Genomic DNA, 20599 nt, shown 5'->3' on the forward strand with positions numbered 1-20599 from the left:
TGAGAGAGCGGAGCGGTGAGGACTTAGGCTCCTAAGAGGCAGAAGCAGGACAGTGAAAACCCAGGCTTTGAAGAGCTCAGAAACAGGGCAGCGAAGGCTTAGGTTCCTGGGAGGCAGGAGCAGTAAGAGAACACCTGGGTTTGGGAAGGAACAGGAGCGGGCGGTGAAAACCTGCTTCTGTGTGGACAGGATGGGGGCTTAGAGACGCCGAAGTACCTGAGGGACCAGGGCTGTGAGGACCTGTGCTCCTAAAAGCGGAGAGTGTAAGGGGCCGTGGCTGTGAGGAGATCAGCCTCCAGGGAAAGGGAGAGAGTCTGGGAAAGATATAAGGATCCATTTCTCTCATATTCTCTGAACTGAGAGTGGTAAAGGATGTATTCAGGAAAGACGACTCCTTCACGCTGCCTACTTGGCTTTTGGTAGGTTTCTTGCGTCAGATACAATCTCAGAAGCCCACTTGCAAGCATCTTCACTTTCTGCTTCATTCTGGGGAAGCACTGGTATGAAGCTGAAGCAGTTTGAACTCAGTTACACACTTGCTAAGTGCTTTCAATACCATTCCACGCAACTCTGACTAAACACAGATCTCTGCATCTCAAATAAGAGAATGTCAGAGATGGAAAATCTGGGTTCTTTTAAACTCATATTTTATGTGAAGGGAGGCTAAAATCCAAAGAGGCAAAAAAAAAATTTTTGGAGCCAGAACTCATATAAACTGATGATCGTCTTTAGGACTGAGTAAGAGGAAATATTTTCTACCTAAGGCGACAAGGTGAAAAGTGTCCCATTAACTTACATATGAAATCTGAGAGAAGTCATGTTTAGGAAGAAGACAGGTTAAATAAATGCTGAACAGCAGTGTTTTAGAGAACCTAATTCTGAGACTGTTACTTTTTCCCTCCTCAAAGAATATGGTATGGTATGTCCCCAATTTTGGCATAGTTTCTGTTGAGTTCAGGTTCAAAGAACATCATTTAGATTCATCTGCATGCCAGGTGCTGTCCTAAAATGTGCTATTTTATAACTTGTAAAAATATAAATCAAGGTAGGGAAGGGATGCACAAGGAAAGGGTAGAAAACAGATGCAAAGGCTGTCCTACCTGTGAGATAAAGGTCGGCCTCGGCCCCCTGCAGCACACTGCTCCCAGAACCCGCGCACAGGGCCACGACTTTGACTGGGGACTCTTCAAGATAAAGGAGACAAGAGAACAATACTTTACAATTCCCCTTCATTTTAGTATCATAATTTGTACTGAGAATCCTAAACGTAGTGCAGATTTCACTCCTGATGTTATCACCAGTGTATGAATTTTGCTTACTAAATTAAAAAATATATATATGTCTTTATATAGGTGAACAGACGATTCCTCGGTGTTGCAGAGTTAGCCCAAGGCAGGGTTATCATTCCTTTGGAACGTACACTGCTGCACAAGCCCACATAAGGCAACTCTGAACAGTGTTCATCACTAACCCTAGGCTTTAGGCTTCATCACAATGCTGCTCAGAAAGCAGCCTCACGTGGGTCTCCAGGCAGCAGTGAGAGGTGGGCAGGTACCACCTCTGCTGCCCGGTGAGGAAGCTGAGGAACTGAAAGGGCTAGTCAGTGGATACTATGAGTGCATTTGCCACATTTTTTTAGTGGCATATTTATCCTAAAAGAGTATCCTCTGAAGAGTGGAATACAGAAACTTTCAAGCCAGAATCCAACAAGTGTTTAGCACTTAGGTTTCTAGAATGGACGCTTCATTAGGGGTATTTCAAAAGAGGGGCTTTGGAGCTGCTCAGAAATCAAAGCCTGTCTCCACCATCCATCTTCTTTGGAAACGAACTCTCATGAGTTGTTTGATCCAACTGTGGACTTTGGATAAGTTACTTATCTCTCTGAACCTCAATTTTTTCACCTGTACAACAGGAATAATAATACCTACCGTGCAGCTAACAACAGCTAGCACCTATTGTCCTTAACCTGCGGCAGTCACTGTGCCTTGTCACATGAACTACACCACCTCCTCAGTGAGTCAGGTTTTATTATTACTGCAGTTTTTACAGCTAAGGCTACTTAGGACACAGAGGGGTTGAATAACCCGTCAGAGTCACACAGCAGACAGGACAAATCTGAACCCCAGGTGTTCAGACTCCACACTCATAACACCTGCGCCCTGCTCACCACCTTTGTAGCGGGAACTCACACACGCAGGACACTTGGTACGGTGCTAGGCTCACAGCAAGGGTCCAACAAATGTCCTGTTCCTGTTGTTCCCCAAAGTACTGGGAAGAGTCAGAAGGAAAGACTGGCTACAAGACTCAGAAAAGTGCAGTGGATCGTTTCACTTGGCAGCACCTCACTGTGACATATCACCAGCACTGTAAAACTTGAGATTTGCGTGGTAATTGGAGCAGCCACAATTTCCAGCTCTCTTCCTGTACTGTGGTAAGGCTCTCTTCATGTCCTCACTAGGCTGTGCTGAGCAATAGGACTGATAATAGACAATGAGTTGAACAGAACATGTGTCATTTCCAGGCTAGAATGTTTAACTGACAGTTAGACCCTCCCTCTGCAACAATGACCAGTTAACAATGAGCAGACTTCCCCTGCTGACTTGAGATGAATGTGGAGTGTGACTGAGAAATAAATCTTGTCTAGACCAATGAGATATATACCACAGCATAACCTAGCCCAGCCTCATCGATAAAGTAAACCAGTCGTCTTCTGTGAGCTGCTAACCAGTCTACTATCACTTATATTGATATAACCAAGAGTTTGAATTTTTGCCCCACATTATCAGTAGGTACATACTGGACAAATAAAGGGGACATATTTACCTAAGGTCCTCCCTACTCCAAGAGCAAGGCGAACATGAGACAGTTTTAGGTGCCTTTTAATTCGCTCAATCATAGTTGCCAAGGAGACAGACTCATCCAGTGTGCATAACCGTCCCATTCCAGTATGTAGAAGCAGAGGCTGAAGAGAAACAGAGGTTAGAAAAACTGTCCATCATCAGTCCTAGAAAAGTCCTAGAAAACAAGCCTACAGAAATGCTGAGATCAATAAAACAAGCATACCATGAACTTACTATAGCCAGCTCCAGGTTACAGTTTGGGGATGCAAACCTGGCAAAAATATTCTGGCTTCTAGGAGCTCACAGTCTCCTGGGAAGACAGATGTTTAAAAATCATAATAAAAGGTGCTTAAATACAAGATAAGTGCTGTCTTTTATGGGAGCATAAAGGAATGACAAAATAAATGAGTTGAAACTTGGTGGGTACTTGGAGCAAGTGGAGTCTAACAAGGACTTGGATCTCGAAGACAGACCAGAAAAAAGTTAAAAAAGGAATGTGAGTCAAGTGCAGTGTGGCAGGTTAGGGATAGGGTGAGATCTGGAAAGGCATTCTAAGCAGAGAACGCGCAGAAAGGTGCCAAGGTGTGAGAGAGCACACTGAGGGCAGATGCAAAAGCAGACAGAAGACCTGGTGTGCAGAGCAAGGGATGGGGATGGAGAAGAGGCTGGAGACAGAGGTCATGACCTGTGAATTTTTGCCCCAGCTAAAAAGCCTGGATTGTCCCTTGTAGGTACCCACTTAGGAGATTATTCACATCCCAAGTGAGGGAAGATGAGAGCTTCAACTACTGTGGTTGCAGACAGAGAGGAGAAATATTGTTTAGATTTAGGGACAAAATCAGCAGGTCTTGGACTTATGGGGGCAAGAGAGAGTTGGGCAAACCTGTAAAATAAGGTAGATGATGATGATGTCACCAATAGAAGAGAAAAAAGAAAAGTCGTATTTAAAGTAGTGGTACAGTTAATATTTGTATATATTGGATTTTAAATACTTGTGCAATTAGTAAGTGGAAAATGTCCAGAAAGTGGCCAGAAATATGGCTTCTTTTTTAATTTTTTATCTTAAGAAAGCATTCCGAGCCAGAAAGTGAAGACACAGGAAACATCAAACAAATGGCTGTCAAGTTAAAGGAGTGAATAAAATGGTCCAGGCCAAGGGTATAAGAGGCTGAACTTATAACTGAGTCTCTAATCCTGAAGAAGTAGTGCTATGGTCTGGGAGTTTCTGTCCCCCCCAAACTCATATGCTGAAATCGTAACCCACAAAGGTGATGGTATGAGGTGTAGCTTTTGGGAGATACTTAAGTCATGAGGCTGGAACCCACATAAATGGGATTAGTGCTTTAAAAAAGAGGCGCCAGAAAGATCCCTAGTCCCCTCTACCATTTGGGGACAAGAGAGAAGGTGTCATTTTGAACTATGAAGTAGGCTCTCCCCAGACACCAGTCCAAAGCTGCCAGAGCCGCGATCTCGGACTTCCCAGCCTCCAGAACTGTGAGGAATATCTCTGTAATTTATAAGCCATTCACCCTGTTACAGCAATCCAGACGTGTTCTAAGCCATCCACTCCGTTGCTACAGCAATCCAAACGTGTTATAGCAGCTCAAGTGGACTAAGACAAGTACCAACATTTTTCTATTCCTGACATGTCTCCCTTTTTCAATATACTTCTCAGGGTATAACACGCCCTCATCACCACTTTGTGCTTCTTTAGGTAATAGTTAACAGTCTGTTTATCTAATGATTTACATATGAACTTGTCAAACAAAAATGCACAGTAATATAAGACATTTTTATTACCTTCTCCAGTGAGAGAATTTCAGTCTTCTGATAAAACTCTCTGTTCTGGGAAAGAAAAGCCACCACCTGCATCAAAGCCTGCTGACTACAATTCAGACTGAGTCGTGTTTGTTCTTCATCATCAGTCCTACAAAAAAAGTCACTTGCTGGCTTAGGATAATCATAAACAATATATTTAAAACAATCCACAGTTTACAACATCCTGTAATAGATGAGATTTATATGGAGCTTAGATTTCATTCCAAACCAAGCTATTTTCTAGAATAGTGTTTCTCAAACTTGAGCATGCATCAAAACCACCTTGTGGCCTTATTAAAACACGGACTGCTAGGCCCTAGCCTCAGAGTTTCTGATTTAGTAGGTCCTCACTGGGGCTGAGAATTTACCTTTCAAAGAAATTCCAGGTGATGCTGATGATGCTGGACCAGGGACCTCACTTTGAAACCCCTGTTACAGAACTGCTCTTAGTCCTAGCAGTGCATCAGAAATCTCCTGCTAGTTTCTTAAAATAACAGCTGCTGGACCCTTCTACTGATCCAGTGACATCTATGAATGGGGCTGGGACAAACTGAAAAAAATTTTTAAAGCCCTAGAGAAGTTAATTTTCAAACATCATTGAATACAAGAATCTCCTGGACAGATTCTCAGGCAAACCCCTCCTAATTACATAGACCTAGGATGAAACCAAAAATTTGCATTTTTCATAATGATTCTAGGGGTCCGTGAATCACCTTCTGAGAAGCAATATCCCAAAGCCTCTCCAAAAAGAAGGCATCAAGAAAGTTGTGTATTTAACCATAAACTTTAAATATGATCACAGAATTCTAGAACTAAAAGACACATTAAAAGATAATCTAGAAGTATAGTTTCAACATTAGAATCATCTGCGGAGCTTTGAAAAAACAAGGGAAAAGCAGTGCCTGGGCCCCAACCTAATGGTAAAACCCAGATACTATCTGTAATGTGGAGAAACTGGAGTTAAACTAAATATGCATCCATTCTTTAAAAAGTCCATCAGTTAGGAAGAGGAATGCTTCAAGAAACTACTGTACATCTATAATAAGAAACACTACACAGCAGTTAGAGAGAGATAATTACACGGAAAAATTTCTATGACTTAAGTTAAAAAAGGCAAATACAGCACAGCATTTAATTAAGAAAACAATGAATAAAGCAAAACTATTCACGTCTTCATTTCCCTGTACGTGCTTGGAAAGGTACCCACTTCTCTGAAAACAGGAAAAGGTGAGTTGAAGATACCCGGGACTGAGTAGAGGCGACAAGGAAGACCCGTTGTCATTTGAATTTTTCATGCTTTATTGGTGTAATTTTCTTTTTATTTCAGTATTTACACAGTATTTTAGGATGGTTAAAAAACATCTATGACTGGAATCTAATTTTCCTTGAGATTCTTGAAATTCCCCAGTAGTATTAGAGGACATTTAAAATGATTTTACTATAAGATATCCACATTTAAAAACTACTCATTAAAGAGTCACTTTTTGGTGTAGCCTGATATAAATCTCCGTTTTATTAAAAAGTCACTTTCTTTGTTTTTAAACAGTTATTAAGTCCTAGCTTTGTTTAACTTGTCTTTTATGAAGCTTCAGCAGACATTAGGATAAATTAGCCTAAAAGAAAATCTCCTAGGAGGCAACATTTTGGTATCTCAACCTTAATTAAAGAAATGATTGAGCTTGTAAGAGGCACTTTAATGTATTTTTCCCTTTCAAGTGTTTGGGAATCATCATTTGCTGGGAACAGATAAAAGTAAACCTATGTCATCAGTATATCACTAGGGTTTATCCATATACCCTAAGGGAAAAATACCTCCCTTTCAACATCGCCAGGATTAGATATACTGTAAGATGTGAAGTATAGCTCCTCCCACGTAGAAAATTGTCAATTAGTGTTACTTATCATTTTTACTGTTTTGAAAAGGTCTCACATTTTTCTTCTTCAAGAACCCATATGCAAATAAGTATACTGCTTTGTAAACCCACCAAGGGAAAATAATTTGTTGCAAACTAAAATAACAAGGCTATGGAATTTATAAAGAAGATCCTCACAAATGAACAAACATGAAAAAGAGGAAAGCACATCGTACCTCGCAGAAAAAGAAGTGACAGAAACACCTGCAATTCCTTTCACTGCAGAAATGACTCTGTCCAGGTCCTGGGTGTGTGTAACATTGAGTTCTACTCTGTGTGTTCCCTCCGTGGGATAGTCAGGAGCTTTGGAAGGATGGATGGGCCTGGAGGTACAAACTCCTAGAAGAAAAATTGTCAGGAGCTGGAGTTTTTGTGGAGTTTTTTTTTTAAATTAAAAAGATAAACGATTATGGGCAAAACTTCTAAGAAATGAGTATTTTTCAAAAGACTCATTGTCAGATGCTTATATAATACACACACATATACATATCCCTAACATAGACATCCAATAGCTCCCATAATTTAGGATTTACTACAGACATACAAAATCAAATTTATTTTCAGAATTATTTTCCAGAAGACTCTTAAATGTCACAAAAACTTGGACAAGAAAGACTGACTCATGAAATTTTTTTTTCTGACTCATGAATTTTTAAAGGACATATAGAATTGTGACTGCTCACTAAATTTACTCATGTAAACCATGATTCAAACTGCAAATGCTCATTATCTGCTTGACCACATTAATCCAGATTATATCATCATAAAAGCTTCAGCCCCAAATGAGTAAACTAAAAAGACTTCCTAAAAATAAAACTAAAACACACTTGTTAAATTCCCTCACTGTGGTCATAAGTAAGCATTCAATTAAAACTGTCTATTTGACTGACATGTGAATTAAATTCTAAAAAGGCCTGAGCCTTTAATTTAAGCAGCATTTCTGGACTGCCCAAGTGCTAGGCACTGTGCCACATGAGTGAGGAATCACAAAACTCAGTCAAAAATGAAGATTTCCTATGCTCTCCTTATTCATTAACGATAAAAATTTCATTTTTCAAATGCAATTTAATTGCCAGAGTTCTGCAAGATTATTTTTAAATATATCATATAAAAATAGAATAATGGTCCCTACCCCTAAAGCAGTTAAAACACATTGGAAAGACATTCTAAAATGCCAAAGCATTGGTAGGAAAAATACTAAACACGAAAGAACAAGAAGCTTCTCACCAAGCCCTTTAGCTAACCAGTTGTTGACTCCCTGGGGAGCAGCGTCATAGGCCGTGTGAGGAGAGTAGATTGCAACTCTGTTCTCCAGAGCCTGGATCACCAGGCGCTCCTTCCAGCTTTTCCAGGTAATGCGTTTCATGGGTCGGAAAATAGGCGGATGGTAAGAGAGGATGAGATCAGCCTTCTTTTGCAGCGCCTCCTCCATCACTTCCACTGTCAAGTCATTGGTCAGGAAGAGTGTGTTTACAGTGTGTGGTGGGCTTGGTTCCACCAGTAATCCAACATTGTCCCAACTCTCAGCAAATGAGAGGGATGCAAAGTCATTCAAGGATGAAAGGAGAGCTTTCAAATCCATGAAGGAACGGGAAGAACTGCAGATCAGGGAACGGACTGTCGTGGGGACCAGGCGGACACGAGATGACAACATACAGAAATCAGGTAAAACTGAGTATCTGAAGTGAAAACACAGAAAATGGAACACATGTACACTTAAAACTCAGACCTCTGAGGCAGCAAAGCACATGAGCAAAAGAGCTGTAGCCACACATACCTGGGTTTAAACACTGCCTACACATGGTATCATAAGTAAGTCATTTAACCTCTCCAAGCTTGTTTTCTCATTTACAAAGTAGAGATACTAAAATTTACCTCACAGGCCACCCAAAAGGAGTAAATGGATTAGTATGTTTCAGTCTCCTCGCACAAGCCTGGTACATAATACACACTTACGCCCATCCCCTCCTCCCTGGCCCACACGCAACCTTGCTATTGTTCTCCCCAAACTTGCTTCAACCACCTCCTCCCTTCTCTACTTCTTTAAGTATTACCCTTTTTTCTAATTTCCCTTCGACTTCCTAAATAAAGTTTTTCTTGACAAACCTGTCTTTTCAGTGTCTCCCACTCCCTGCCCCACACCTGCTTCTGTCCTAGTTATTCTTATAATGTTATATTCCTGTTTGTCTGTCTCCTCCAGGACGCTAAAGCTACTGGAGAACAGGAACTCTTTTCTGTATCTCGGTATCATCATCACAGGCCAGCACTAAATGCTCACTGCACAAATTGACACATTCTCCATTCCCCCATGAGAGCAGAATGTGGAGTTAAGGGTGGTATATCTTGACATTAAAAAGTGCTTTATCAAAAACAGTAAACATACTATAGATCAGCAGCCAGAATCATGGGATGCATAAGTGGGTCACTCTAGGAATGGGCAGGGTCCAGGCAGTAAAGGGCAGCAGCTGCTGCCCCTGAATCAACGCCTGCCACACAAAGGGCTGGCTCACGAGGTGGGGGAGGTTAAGTTGCAGGGTATTCTGCCCACACAGTCTGTCAGCCTTCTAGACAGCTATATCCAAAACAAAAGACAACACTGTCAACTCCATTCTTAAATTTAGTATCTACGAACATTATTGTTCTTGAAAAAAAGCATTTAATAATATGCAAAATAACAAGCATAATCAATTGTGAACATGGAATATTCATAGCCCAATGATTTGAAAAGCAAATTTTTTTCAGTATTTCTACAGCAAAAATATTTAATATTTAATGTGAGTACTTAAATACGCGGTTCGGAGAGATGCAGAGCCTCCACAAACCGCTAGAGCCAGGATCATGGAAGATTTTCGAAGGGTCCTTATACCACACTACTTTCCAGACTCTTCTTAATCTGGCAAGCGCAGAAGTGAAGCTCTAGTGGGCCACCACGCTGGTTCTGAATTATCTCCTGTTACATATAAACGAACCGTTGGAAATTATTAATAAAATACCCCCCCATTTCCTACGAAGCTACGTAGCATGAAGCCACAACAGTGAGAGGCAGCAGAGCACAGTGAGAACAATGACTAAAACCAGACTGACTCCCAGAGCCAGAGCTTTGTATCAGATTACTCTACCTCCGCGGTTACCACCTCTGAAGAATGGAAAAAAGTGCCCAGCTCACACTGTTGTCGCAGAATTAAAAAATAAACCGTGGAAAAATGCCTGGCCAAGTCAGCACTGTTAATACAATTAGCAGGGCCTAGTTTACAGCCTTAAAACTGCGCCCTCTTGTCTCAGTTCCACTTCAGGCCTTTTCCAGGACAATGAAGAGCCCAGGTGGCATGGTCGGTAAGCCCGTGAGTCAGGACCCTGTCCCCTCTAGAGCCTTATGCTCTCGTGCGGCCAGCCGGTTCTCTCCGCCTGGCTTGTCCCCGGCCGCCTTGCCCCACAGCACCCCCATAACTACAGCCTACACGGACCACGGCCTACCGCCAAGGCCTTAGCTACCCACATTGAAACGTAATTCGCCCAAGACTCACCAGTTCCGGGACTGCGCGAGCGCTACTTCCGGTCCTGCGCGGAACTTCTTGGCGTAGTGGGCGGGGGTGGGAGGAACCCGGCGGGGGTGGGAGGAACCAGGCGGAAGTGGGCTTTCCCATTTTACATCTGAGTCCGAGGTATTTCTAGAGGTTGCTCAGAATTATGCTTCTTGTCCTAGTGTAATTATTAAGCGAGCCCCCCTTTCGCGGCCAGAAGTGTTCTGGTGGGGATAAATTACATTGTCTCCCTAGTTCTGGTCCTTTTGGTTTGAGATCGGAGGGAGGAGGCGGGGAGGAAGAAGGAGGCGAGCAGGCGAGGGGCGTTCTCGCAAATGGGTCCCCTTCTCGACTTCCGGTGCCTGAAGAAACTAGTTTCGAAAATACAGACCCAAGGGGGCACCCGCGATTGCGTCTTTGCTGTTTTAACAACAGCTGTGCTAATCGAAGTGGTTAAGTAGGTACGGTGTAAAGTCACTTATTCTTTCATTCACTTAACTCAAATGCTTGCAGGGTGCTGTGTTTTTCGAGTGAGTTTCCTGGACGGGTAAGGTGTTGAAATAAGACAATAAAGCATATAGTGTATTAGTACTAAGCGTTATGGGTAAAGGAAATTAAGGCAGCTTTAAATGGAGTTAATCAGGTCAGTGAGACCTGACTTTTGAGCAGAGGCTTGGTGAGGAAAATAACCATTTCAGGTAAAGTGAACCCCCAGTGCCTAGATCCCAAGGCGGGAATATCCCGCCTTGTTAGAGAACTTGCAAGGAGGCTCTTAAAAGAAGAGTGAACAGGGGAAGTAAGAGGTTGAGGGGTTTAAGTTGTGTAAGATAGCCTCATCCGTTTCCATAACCGGATTTTTATTACTTGCCGGGGATGGGGTCGGAGTGGGGAGAGTGTACTTCGAGAGTTTTTCTTTTAAATATTTAGTAAAAGATGAGCATGTTTGAGTTAAGGAAATGAACTTTATTTTTTTTCTTTTGTAGAGACTCATTTTTAAACTTATCCCAATAAACTGAGAAAGTAACAAACAGTAAGTACTTCCTGAAACTATCAGAAGAAAAATGGTAAGTTTTATAGAATTATTATGTCTTTCATTATAAGTAATTTTTAGAAATTCAAGGGAAATAAAACTGCATGGAAATTGCAATGACAAGATAGAGAAAGGATACAGTGTAAAATTATTCTAAACAAAACCAGAAATAAGCGAAATAACTTTAAATCTTTGTTTTTCACTTAAAACACACAATTTACCTTTTATGGAAAAAGATTGATTACAAAGTGGATAGAGATAGGAAGAAGGTGTTGCAGGAGTGGAAGAGTGTAGCCAGGTGTGGTAATTTTAACTGAACAATTTTGCGCATGATCTAAGGAGGGCAGCTAGAGCTTAACTGGAAGAAAAGCGTTGTGCCCCACCTCCACCACACACACATTTACACTCATACTCCTGCCCTCTGTTCAACCTAGTCATAACTCTCACTACTAGATATTTTTGTAAAAAAGAAGTGAAATTAAAAAGGAAGCCTCAGAATAGTTTTCTACCCTTTCTGGAATGGAGCAACAAAAGGAGTATTCTAGCTACCAAAACAACAGATTAAACAAACAAGCAAGCAAGAGCCCTATGGTTAACCTCTGCACATTTAGGATCTGGGAACACTTACGCTTTTTATGTCTGTTGTCTTTAGTGTAGAAAGAAATTGTCTTTTAACTGTCTCTCACAATTAAATTACATAAGGGAAATGGTGAAAACTATGTAAAATTCATTTTCTTAGTGGGTGTATAGTATAGCTCAGTGGTAGAGCACGTCCTTAGCATGTGCAAGGTCCTGGGTTCAATCCCCAGCACCTTCATTAAAAAATTTTTTTTCCTAATTCATTTAACTCATTGTCTGTTTTTCAATAAATATTAATGATTTAGTGAATTGCCATTTAAATCAGTAATGCTAACATAAAAATATTTTTATTTATGAAAAATTCAAATTTAATGTAATTATTTCCATCACAATATTTGCTCCTAAATTTTTAGCATAGATACCATTTTACCTTACCATTCATATTTATCTTCTGGAGTTTTTTTTCTACTGATGAAATAAATTTTGAAGAAATACAACTTATCTCTCAGAGCTACTATGTGAACAGGTCATCTCTGTAATGGTGTTTCTTTTTATTTTTGTTCAGTTTATCATCTTTAGTATCTAGTTACGGAGATGATAAAGTGCATAAAGTCACTTGAAGAAATCTCATTTTTTTTCTCATGTTCTCTCCCTCTCTTTTTTAGTCGGTGACATTGCATACAGACGTAGGTGATATTAAAATAGAAATCTTCTGTGAGAGGACACCCAAAACATGTGAAGTGAGTACCATAATGTACATATGAAAAATGAGTTAATGCAACAGGATAACTATTTTGAAATTGAGTCATCTAACTTAACATAAAAAAAACTTTTCTATAAAAACCATTGTCAAGAAAAACCACCAATCATAATTTCTGGCCTCATTTCCACTTCCTTTTCTGATACCAAAGGTGGACAAAGAAAAGTTAGATAATTTTTCTCTAACCATAGAGTAGCTGGTATCTTTTTCTTTTAGCTTGTTTTCCTCAGGAAATGTAAATAATCATTAGATATTAGGTAATAGAACTGTTCCATACATTATTTCACTTTTTTAAATGACAAGGATGGAAGGAAAGAGTCAGCTATGTATATTCATTAATTCAACAATTTATTTGTGAAAGGCTGTCTTGCCCGTATCTGAAACACAGTGATGAACAAGAGACATTCCTTGCTCTTGTGGAGCTATTATTCTACCTGGGAAGATAGGCTGGGGGTGGGGGGTGGGGTAAAAATTATTTCCAGAAAAAAAGCATTTCTAAAGGTTGACAATGCTTTGAAGAAAATGAAGTATTGAGATAGAGAATAATGGGAAATGATTTATTTAAAAGGAGGGCAAGCCTAGCCAAGGAAGTTATACTTTAAAAACTGAGTGTGAAATGTAATGAAGGCATCTCCATGCAAAGACTTATAAAAAGAACATTCCAGGCATAGAGATAGCAGGTACGAGGGCCTCAAGGTGGGAAAGTCTGCCTTTTTTAGATGAATTTTCAGAAGGCTGATGGGGTTAGCATAGTAAGCAGCAGGGAAGAGTATACTGTCATTTTGAGATGTAGAAGTGTAGGCCAGGTCATGCAGGCCTTGTTAGACTCTGCTGAGGACTTTGTGTTTTAGTCCAAGAGCAGAAGAAAGCTATTTAAATGTTTTAGGCAGGGAAGTGACATTGTCTAAAGTAATGCCTTAAAAAGACATAGTTTAAATATGCTTTTGTGGTGTTTTCAATAAATACAGTTGGTTCCTTATCTTAAATGTGTTTCTGCTACATCATATCTCAATCGTTATTTTTATTCTCTTCAGAATTTCTTGGCTCTTTGTGCCAGTAATTACTACAATGGCTGTATATTTCATAGAAATATCAAGGGTTTCATGGTTCAAACGGGAGATCCGACAGGTAAGTTATCCCAATAATATCTAGGGAATTGGGTACACAGTGTGAAGAAGAGAATAGACAAAAAAATAGACAAATAAAAGAATGTGGAGTTTTTATAACTTATTTTTAAGCAGAAGCTACTAGCACTGAGCCCTAAAATATGAAAAATATTGATAAAGGAGGGAGAGTTTTTGGTTTTTGTAGAGACATTTTATTTTTCTGATCTTTAAAGTTAAATTTTGGGAAGTAAGAGGACATATCAAATTTTATTTGTATTTAAGAGTTATACTATGTAAACTAGCCCTTATGTTTAGAAAATGAACCCTTTTTCAACTTTAATTAAATACTTCTTTTCATTTATTTGTCTGGTAATACAGGTACGGGAAGAGGAGGTAACAGTATCTGGGGCAAGAAGTTTGAGGATGAATACAGTGAATATCTTAAGGTATATCTGAAATACTTCAAAATCTATTTTTTCATGCCTTGTTTATGGGAACTTTGATACATATGTTGTAGTAATACAAGTTAAAATAATTAGTAAACAAATACACTTTTTTGGTATTTTTTGCACACTTGATAAATGATGTCAGGAAGAAGATATAAATGGCAGTTCTAGCCTAATATATACTGGAATCTCACCATCACACGGATCTTGACACAAAGTGAGCTCATCTTTTGGTCCAATCTGAAATTTTAAATCAGTAATATACCTAAGGGGCTTAATGACTCACTACAAAATTCATGTTGAATGACATGAATCATTGGTCTTTTTTGAGAGTGGGAAGGAAAGACTATCAGACCTCCTGGTGGCAATAATGCCCATTATCAGTCTCCAACTTTTATCATCTTTTGTTAAATGTTTGAATATTCCTGAATTAACTTTGTCTGTGGTAGATCTCAACTAGGTTAAAAAGAAGTGCATATAAATAAATCTTCAGCATGGTAAAATTAGATATTTATATTTCCTTTGGGGTTTTTTTTTTTTTGTATTTTTCAAACTTTTTAAAGAAATTTTTTTCTAAAGTTAAGAAACTAGTACATACCTTTTTTTAAAAAAAAAAAATCAGTTCCACTCCTTAGAGAAGACATCAGTTAACAATTTATTTTGTGATCTTTCAAACTTGTACGTGCATAGAATGATAACTTTATAATTAGAAAAAAAGAGATCAATTCTCATCAATCAAAATATATAATTTAGTATATTATATTTCAGTTATAGTAAAATATACTCAGCAAAACTTCTGAAAATTATTCACTGCAGTTTTTATCTCTAGATGGGGGAACTCAGAGTAGTTTATCTTTTGGCTTTTCTATCATAAAGAAATATTGTTACAAAGTTTGGGTTGGGAGGTGATAAATTGTTTAAGAAGTCATCCTTTTCCTGAATTGGAAACAAAACAATTTTTTAGGCATTAATTATTGACTGCTTCCATGGTACTAATCTGCTATCCTATACCAGTGGTTTTCAAACTTTGCTGCTACAGACTCACCTATGGAAGTTTTAAAAATATAAAAGATTAGGGCCTTACCTCCTAAATCTAGAGAAAAAGTCAGTAGAACTGATTAGGACCATGATTATAATTTAAGGTTCTCTGGTGATTCCTATGTAGCCAAGGTTAAGAACTATTTTCTTATATACCACAGTTGAGAATGTGCATTGAATATTCATATACTCTAACCCAGAAATTCCATTCCCAAGTGTTTACCTTAGAGAAACTCTTGCATGTGTGCACCAGGAAACATGTACAACAGTGTTCCTAGGGTTGTACAAAACAACCCAAATGTCAATTAATCTTTAAATGGACAAATTGTAATATATTCAATTGTAAAATATTATACAGCAGTAAAAGAAATCAGAACTATAGCTATATATACATATATGTATCTTAGAAACATAATATTAAGTGTAGAAAGCATTTCCCAGAAGGCTACAAATAGTATGATGCTATTTTATTGAGCTCAGAAATGAATGAAAGGAAACAATATATTGTTTAAGTAGGTATAAAGATATTAGAATAATGTTTACCTGTTGGAGAGGCTAAGGTGATAGCTGAGAGGAGCACATAGGCATATGCAACAGTTTGATAAATTTTACTTCTTATAGTTTGGAAACAGGTTGATGAGTGCTTATTTTATTAAGCTGTAAGTGGTACATACATTCTTATGTATGTATCAAATACTATACTTGATTGGAGGTCACCTTTTAGGGAGACAATAAAGCATTAGTATCTCAATGTAGCTGCATCTCTGTGGCTTGTCTCATTTGGGTCCCCTGACGAATAGCTAATCATTGAGTTACTTATATTTGGGCACCCCTCGGTAATGTGGTCCTATCTGTCTTCAATCTTATCAGTAAAGTGTACGTAGTCCCTTATATAATGAATGTTAGAGCTCGATGAGGCCTTCCTTAGATCATCCAGTGCTGGGGTTATGAACTAACTGCCCATAGGTGGAAGACCCGCAGATGCATTCTCTATGGCCATTGGTTCCAAAAATATTGTAAATGTCATGAGGCAAGAGATACATTATTCCTTTTGCCAGATCCGACCACTCTCTTACATTCATGGGCATGGGTAAAATTGGGCATGTTTATATTCTGCCCACTTATCAATTTATTATTTGCTGAGCCTTGTGAGCATTTGAATTATGAATAAACCCCTGAATAGTCCAAACTCCCTTGTTTTACAGATAAAGAAACTATCCAGAGTCCACTGTATGTGTGAAGAGATTATGGGGATTTTGGTTTTGTTGTCTGCCTGATCATTTGTCTCATGCCAGCACACTGTTACTTAATATAAATGTAAGGATTATTTCTATCATATACTGCTATTGCCAAAAGTGTTTGTGGCTGTACTTTTCCAAAGTGAAAATGAAATTAATTGTGGAATATGATTGGATATATAAACAATTTACATACAAGTTTTCAGAGATACAGATAATACAGAAACTGAATATTTGGACTAGCCCTAATAGAAGCTGATTAGATGTTTTCTTGATCCCTTAAATATTGGAAAAGTAAAGAGTACATGTCTTGTTTTAGTCCTATTTTGGGGATACTTATGTAAAGACACAGTTAAATTAATAGTGTGGTCTCTCTTTTTCAGCACAATGTTAGAGGTGTTGTATCTATGGCTAATAATGGCCCAAACACCAGTGGATCTCAGTTCTTTATCACCTATGGCAAGCAGCCACATCTGGACATGAAATACACAGTGTTCGGAAAGTGAGTATTCTGGTTATGGTTTTCTTTAAGTCTACCACTAAGTCTAGCCCTGTGACCTCAGGAAACTTAAAATTTCTCTCAGAATCAGTTTCCTTATTTTGTAAAAGAGGGGCCAGTACTTTTTTTCAGGATTATTATGCAAGTTAGCAGTCATTTATCTGTTTTCATTAAGAATAGCATATTGCAGCAGCTAACAGATCTGAATTACAGTGGCTTAAAAAAGATGGACTGGGGTGGACTCAATAAAATCAGGCTTCTGTGAATAAGGGGACAAGGGAGGGTATAGCTCAAGTGGTAGACTGCATGCTTAGTATGCACAAGGTTCTAGGTTCAATCCCCAGTACCTGCTCTAAAAATAAATATAAATAAACCTAATCACTCCCCTCCAAAAACACCCCAAAATAAAAAAATAAAATAAAGATTAAAAAATGATAATTAAAAAAAGAAGGGGAGACTGGATCCTAGGGAGGTGTTCAGCAGTCTCTGCCAGAATATCCATTACAAGAACTGTACCTGGGAATTGCTTTTATAAATCAACAGAAAGTCAGTTTGTCAACAAATATTTACTATACTCCATAAACCAAGGCACAGTTCTAGGGTTTGTTTTATCTAAAACAATGGTTCAGATGCCAACCTAGGTTACTTAAAAATACAAGAGTCAGCAACTTTCTTTCTCCTTCCATATCATGTCTAATTTATAGATTAATAATAATCAACGAAGAGGAATTTTACAGCCTGTAATAGTTTTTGTGTGTATATGGATAATCTAGATTCCTTTCCTTTTATTTTCTCCCTAACCTACCATTCAGAATTACTGATCAGTAATTACCAGGACTTATTTTACATGATTTGTAACAAAACTATACTTTAGGACAAGGATTCTTAACCTTCGGTCTAGTAACTCCTTGAAATTGTGTTTTGTGTAAATGCACACACAGTTTTTTTGGGAACATGATAGACAGCTTTCCACTGGTTCCCAAAGGGGCCCATGTCCCAGATACTTAACTAGACTTACCTCAATGCTACATGCCCTTTTTTTCTCTCTTTTTTTTTTTTTTTTTTTTTTTTTTTGCCTGAGATTTGTTTCCTGTATCCTCTGTTTCTGTTACTGACCTAGAAGGTAGGAAAGCCTTTAAAACTTAACGATTTAAAGACCTTAATTCTCCTACATTTGGGAGTAAAATCAAAAGCTTTTGATTATAGTACCATTTTAGTGGAAATGTAAAATAAAATGTAAATCTGATACTTCTTTTAAAATTTATTTTTATTTATTTATTTTTTGGGGTGCAGTAATTAGATTTATTTATTTATTTTAATGGAGATACTGGGGACTGAACCCAGGACCTTGTGCATGCTAAATGTGCACTCTACCACTGAGCTATACATTTCCCTGCTGTTACCTTTTTTTTTTTAAGTTCATTGTGTTTTGAGAATTGATTTGAATTGCACTAAAAGGTATAATCTAAAAAGCCACATTTTCTTGGCAGATGTTTCAGACTAACTTTCGAGAACATATTTGAAATACAGCTCTCAATATTTTTTTTTCTTGCAAAAACATGAAATGAGCTTGCTGGAAGTGGGCTTAACTATCTTTTCTGCTATTCTAATGACTGCTTTTAGTTGTCCAGAAGCAAAAAATAAAACACCATATTTAAACAATAAAGTGCAAAGTGGCCACTTACTTCAGGACCTTCAGTGTAGGGAAGAACTGGTGATGGTGTCATTCTTACATACTTTCTTTAGGTATTTTCTATAGCAAAGAAAACCTATGACTGGTTATATTGGCTCCACTTTTAGCTATTTTGTGTGAATGAGGCAGAATACAGTGTTTGGATACATTAGTGGAAATATTCCTGCCCACTGCTATTGTTGTCTAAAGGCATAAGAATGTTGGCCCATACCTATGGCAGAAAATCAACACAGCATTTTATCATACACTCAACTAGGGAATTCAAAGAACTATGAGGCATGGTTCTTTTTTCTTAGGGAGAGTATAATTGCTATAGGTATCTGGATATTATGTTTCAATCTCAGAAAAAATGTTCAAACATGATATTGTTTTTCTTTCAGGGTAATAGATGGTTTGGAGACTCTAGATGAATTGGAGAAGTTACCAGTCAATGAGAAGACATATCGACCTCTTAATGATGTACACATTAAGGACATAACTATTCATGCCAACCCATTTGCTCAGTAGCTATAATAGACCTGAAAAAATATTTGGCAGACTACTAAAGAATCACACCTATTTTGGTTTACCCAGTGTTAATTATGTCAAGAGATTACATCATCGGCTGCTTGTTTACCAGTAGGATATTCTATGAGTTGGTGGTAACAAAGGGAGCCAGTTTTTACTCTTATTCTTATAGCATGTTCTTTACTGTAACTATTATCCAATGTATTTTTTAAAGTTTAATTAAAAAAAAAAAAAAACCCTGTTTAGATTTGTTTCTACATATAAACACTCATTCTTAAATGCTGAGTCTTGGGGGTGGGGAGGGGATAGCTCAAGTGGTAGAACACATGCTTAGCATGCATGAGGTCCTGGGTTCAATCCCCAGAACCTCCTCTAAGAATTAAATAAATAAATAAGCCTAATTACCTCCCCCAACCAAAAAAAAAAAAAAAAAAAAAAAGGATAAATGCTGAGTCTCAAGTCCAGGCATTTTTGATGCACCTAATTACATCCTCATATATAGTTCACATTCTGGAAGTATTATTTTCTATTAATTTATTCGCTTGGTACAGTTAGAAAGAGGAAGGACAGATAAAGAGATGGCCTAGAAAGGCCAGTCAATCCATTTGCTGTTTTCCCTGGACTTTAAATTTATAATAAAGGCTTGGAGAAGTCCTGGAGTATAGTAAACACTCAGAATTTCCCAACTGATTTGCCCATGGAACTTTTTTTTAAGTGTATCTTTTAGGAGTAGGCAGTGGCAGAAAAAAAAATAAAAATAAAGTATACCTTTTAAAACATTGCAGGATAGAGTTCCACAGATAATCCACTTGAAAAATACAATTAGTTGTAGAGTCCTAGTCTGTCTGAACCACAACTCTGCCCCCTACTAGTGACTTTAGGCAAGTTAACATTTCTAAGCTTTAATTTTCTCATCCATAAATAATATTCCTTCATATGACTATTGTGAGGATTAAATGAAATAACATGTGTAACACTTCTGGCATGTAACAAGTGTTCTGAAGCAAGTAAATGGAAGCTGCTCTCCTACCACAGCAGGGCTCTAACCTAATCAAGCCATTTAGCAGGCTCTCCCATTGATTTGATCAAGAATTATGCCCCACTCACTGTCTAAATCACCTAGATTAGATTTTGGGTATTACTAAAACTGATAGCAAAATTCTTGTTTTGTATCATTTCTGCAGATGGCTGATATAATTAATGTTTTGATTCTTCCTTAACTGCAGTTTGGGAGTTAATTTGTAGTTATACTCTTGTTACTATCAGTACCCTCCATACCTTCCACTAAACCAAGGGGCCAATTATACTAATTTGATCACTTAAATTTAATCATTAGTATCTAGAATTAGCATTAAGGCTTTTTTGGGCCAGAATTTGGTTTGCCACTTCTTATACTTGATATTTTTCTTTTCTAAACATGTCACTGAATTTTTCGTCACCACCCTTGAGAGGATTTCACTGATTATCAGGATTTTTTTTACTGACTGACATTCCTCAATTTTTATTCCAAACTGCCATTTTTTTAGTGGTGCCAACATGGTGACTTTTTAGTTCTTAGTTCTTAGTTCTTAGAGCTCATTCTTAGGTCTACTCAGTTATAGACATAAGTAT

At 38.1% G+C, this 20599-nt stretch overlaps 2 protein-coding genes across 17 annotated transcripts in view; one reads left to right on the forward strand and one right to left on the reverse strand.

Annotated features, from left to right (window-relative positions):
- The window catches only part of NIF3L1 (NGG1 interacting factor 3 like 1), a 32097-nt gene that overhangs the window by 6803 nt on the left and 4695 nt on the right, over nt 1-20599 (reverse strand). For 2 of the 13 annotated variants that reach the window (XM_045507995.2, XM_010971881.3), the window contains 5 exons: nt 7799-8250; nt 6748-6910; nt 4641-4767; nt 2824-2962; nt 1101-1184 (listed from right to left, as the gene is read on the reverse strand). In XM_045507995.2, coding sequence (XP_045363951.1) covers nt 1101-1184; nt 2824-2962; nt 4641-4767; nt 6748-6910; nt 7799-8225 — 940 coding nt within the window. In that variant the 5' untranslated portion in view covers nt 8226-8250. The other 11 variants (XM_074364186.1, XM_010971877.3, XM_045507993.2 and 8 more) reach the window with 11 other exon arrangements.
- On the forward strand, nt 10165-19226 carry PPIL3 (peptidylprolyl isomerase like 3). 4 transcript variants are annotated; one of them, XM_045507996.2, is made up of 7 exons: nt 10165-10233; nt 11076-11156; nt 12367-12441; nt 13496-13589; nt 13946-14013; nt 16673-16791; nt 18862-19226. In XM_045507996.2, the coding sequence occupies exons 2-7, from the start codon at nt 11154-11156 to the stop codon at nt 18986-18988; spliced, it is 486 nt and encodes a 161-aa protein (XP_045363952.2). In that variant the 5' UTR covers nt 10165-10233; nt 11076-11153; the 3' UTR covers nt 18989-19226. The 4 variants fall into 4 exon arrangements, with proteins under 4 accessions (XP_045363952.2, XP_010970178.2, XP_045363954.2 ...); XM_010971876.3 differs by lacking the exon at nt 10165-10233 and adding an exon at nt 10372-10553; XM_045507998.2 differs by lacking the exon at nt 10165-10233 and adding an exon at nt 10496-10622.

Source organism: Camelus bactrianus, chromosome 5 (assembly GCF_048773025.1).
Source record: "Camelus bactrianus isolate YW-2024 breed Bactrian camel chromosome 5, ASM4877302v1, whole genome shotgun sequence".
NCBI classification, from domain to species: domain Eukaryota; kingdom Metazoa; phylum Chordata; class Mammalia; order Artiodactyla; family Camelidae; genus Camelus; species Camelus bactrianus.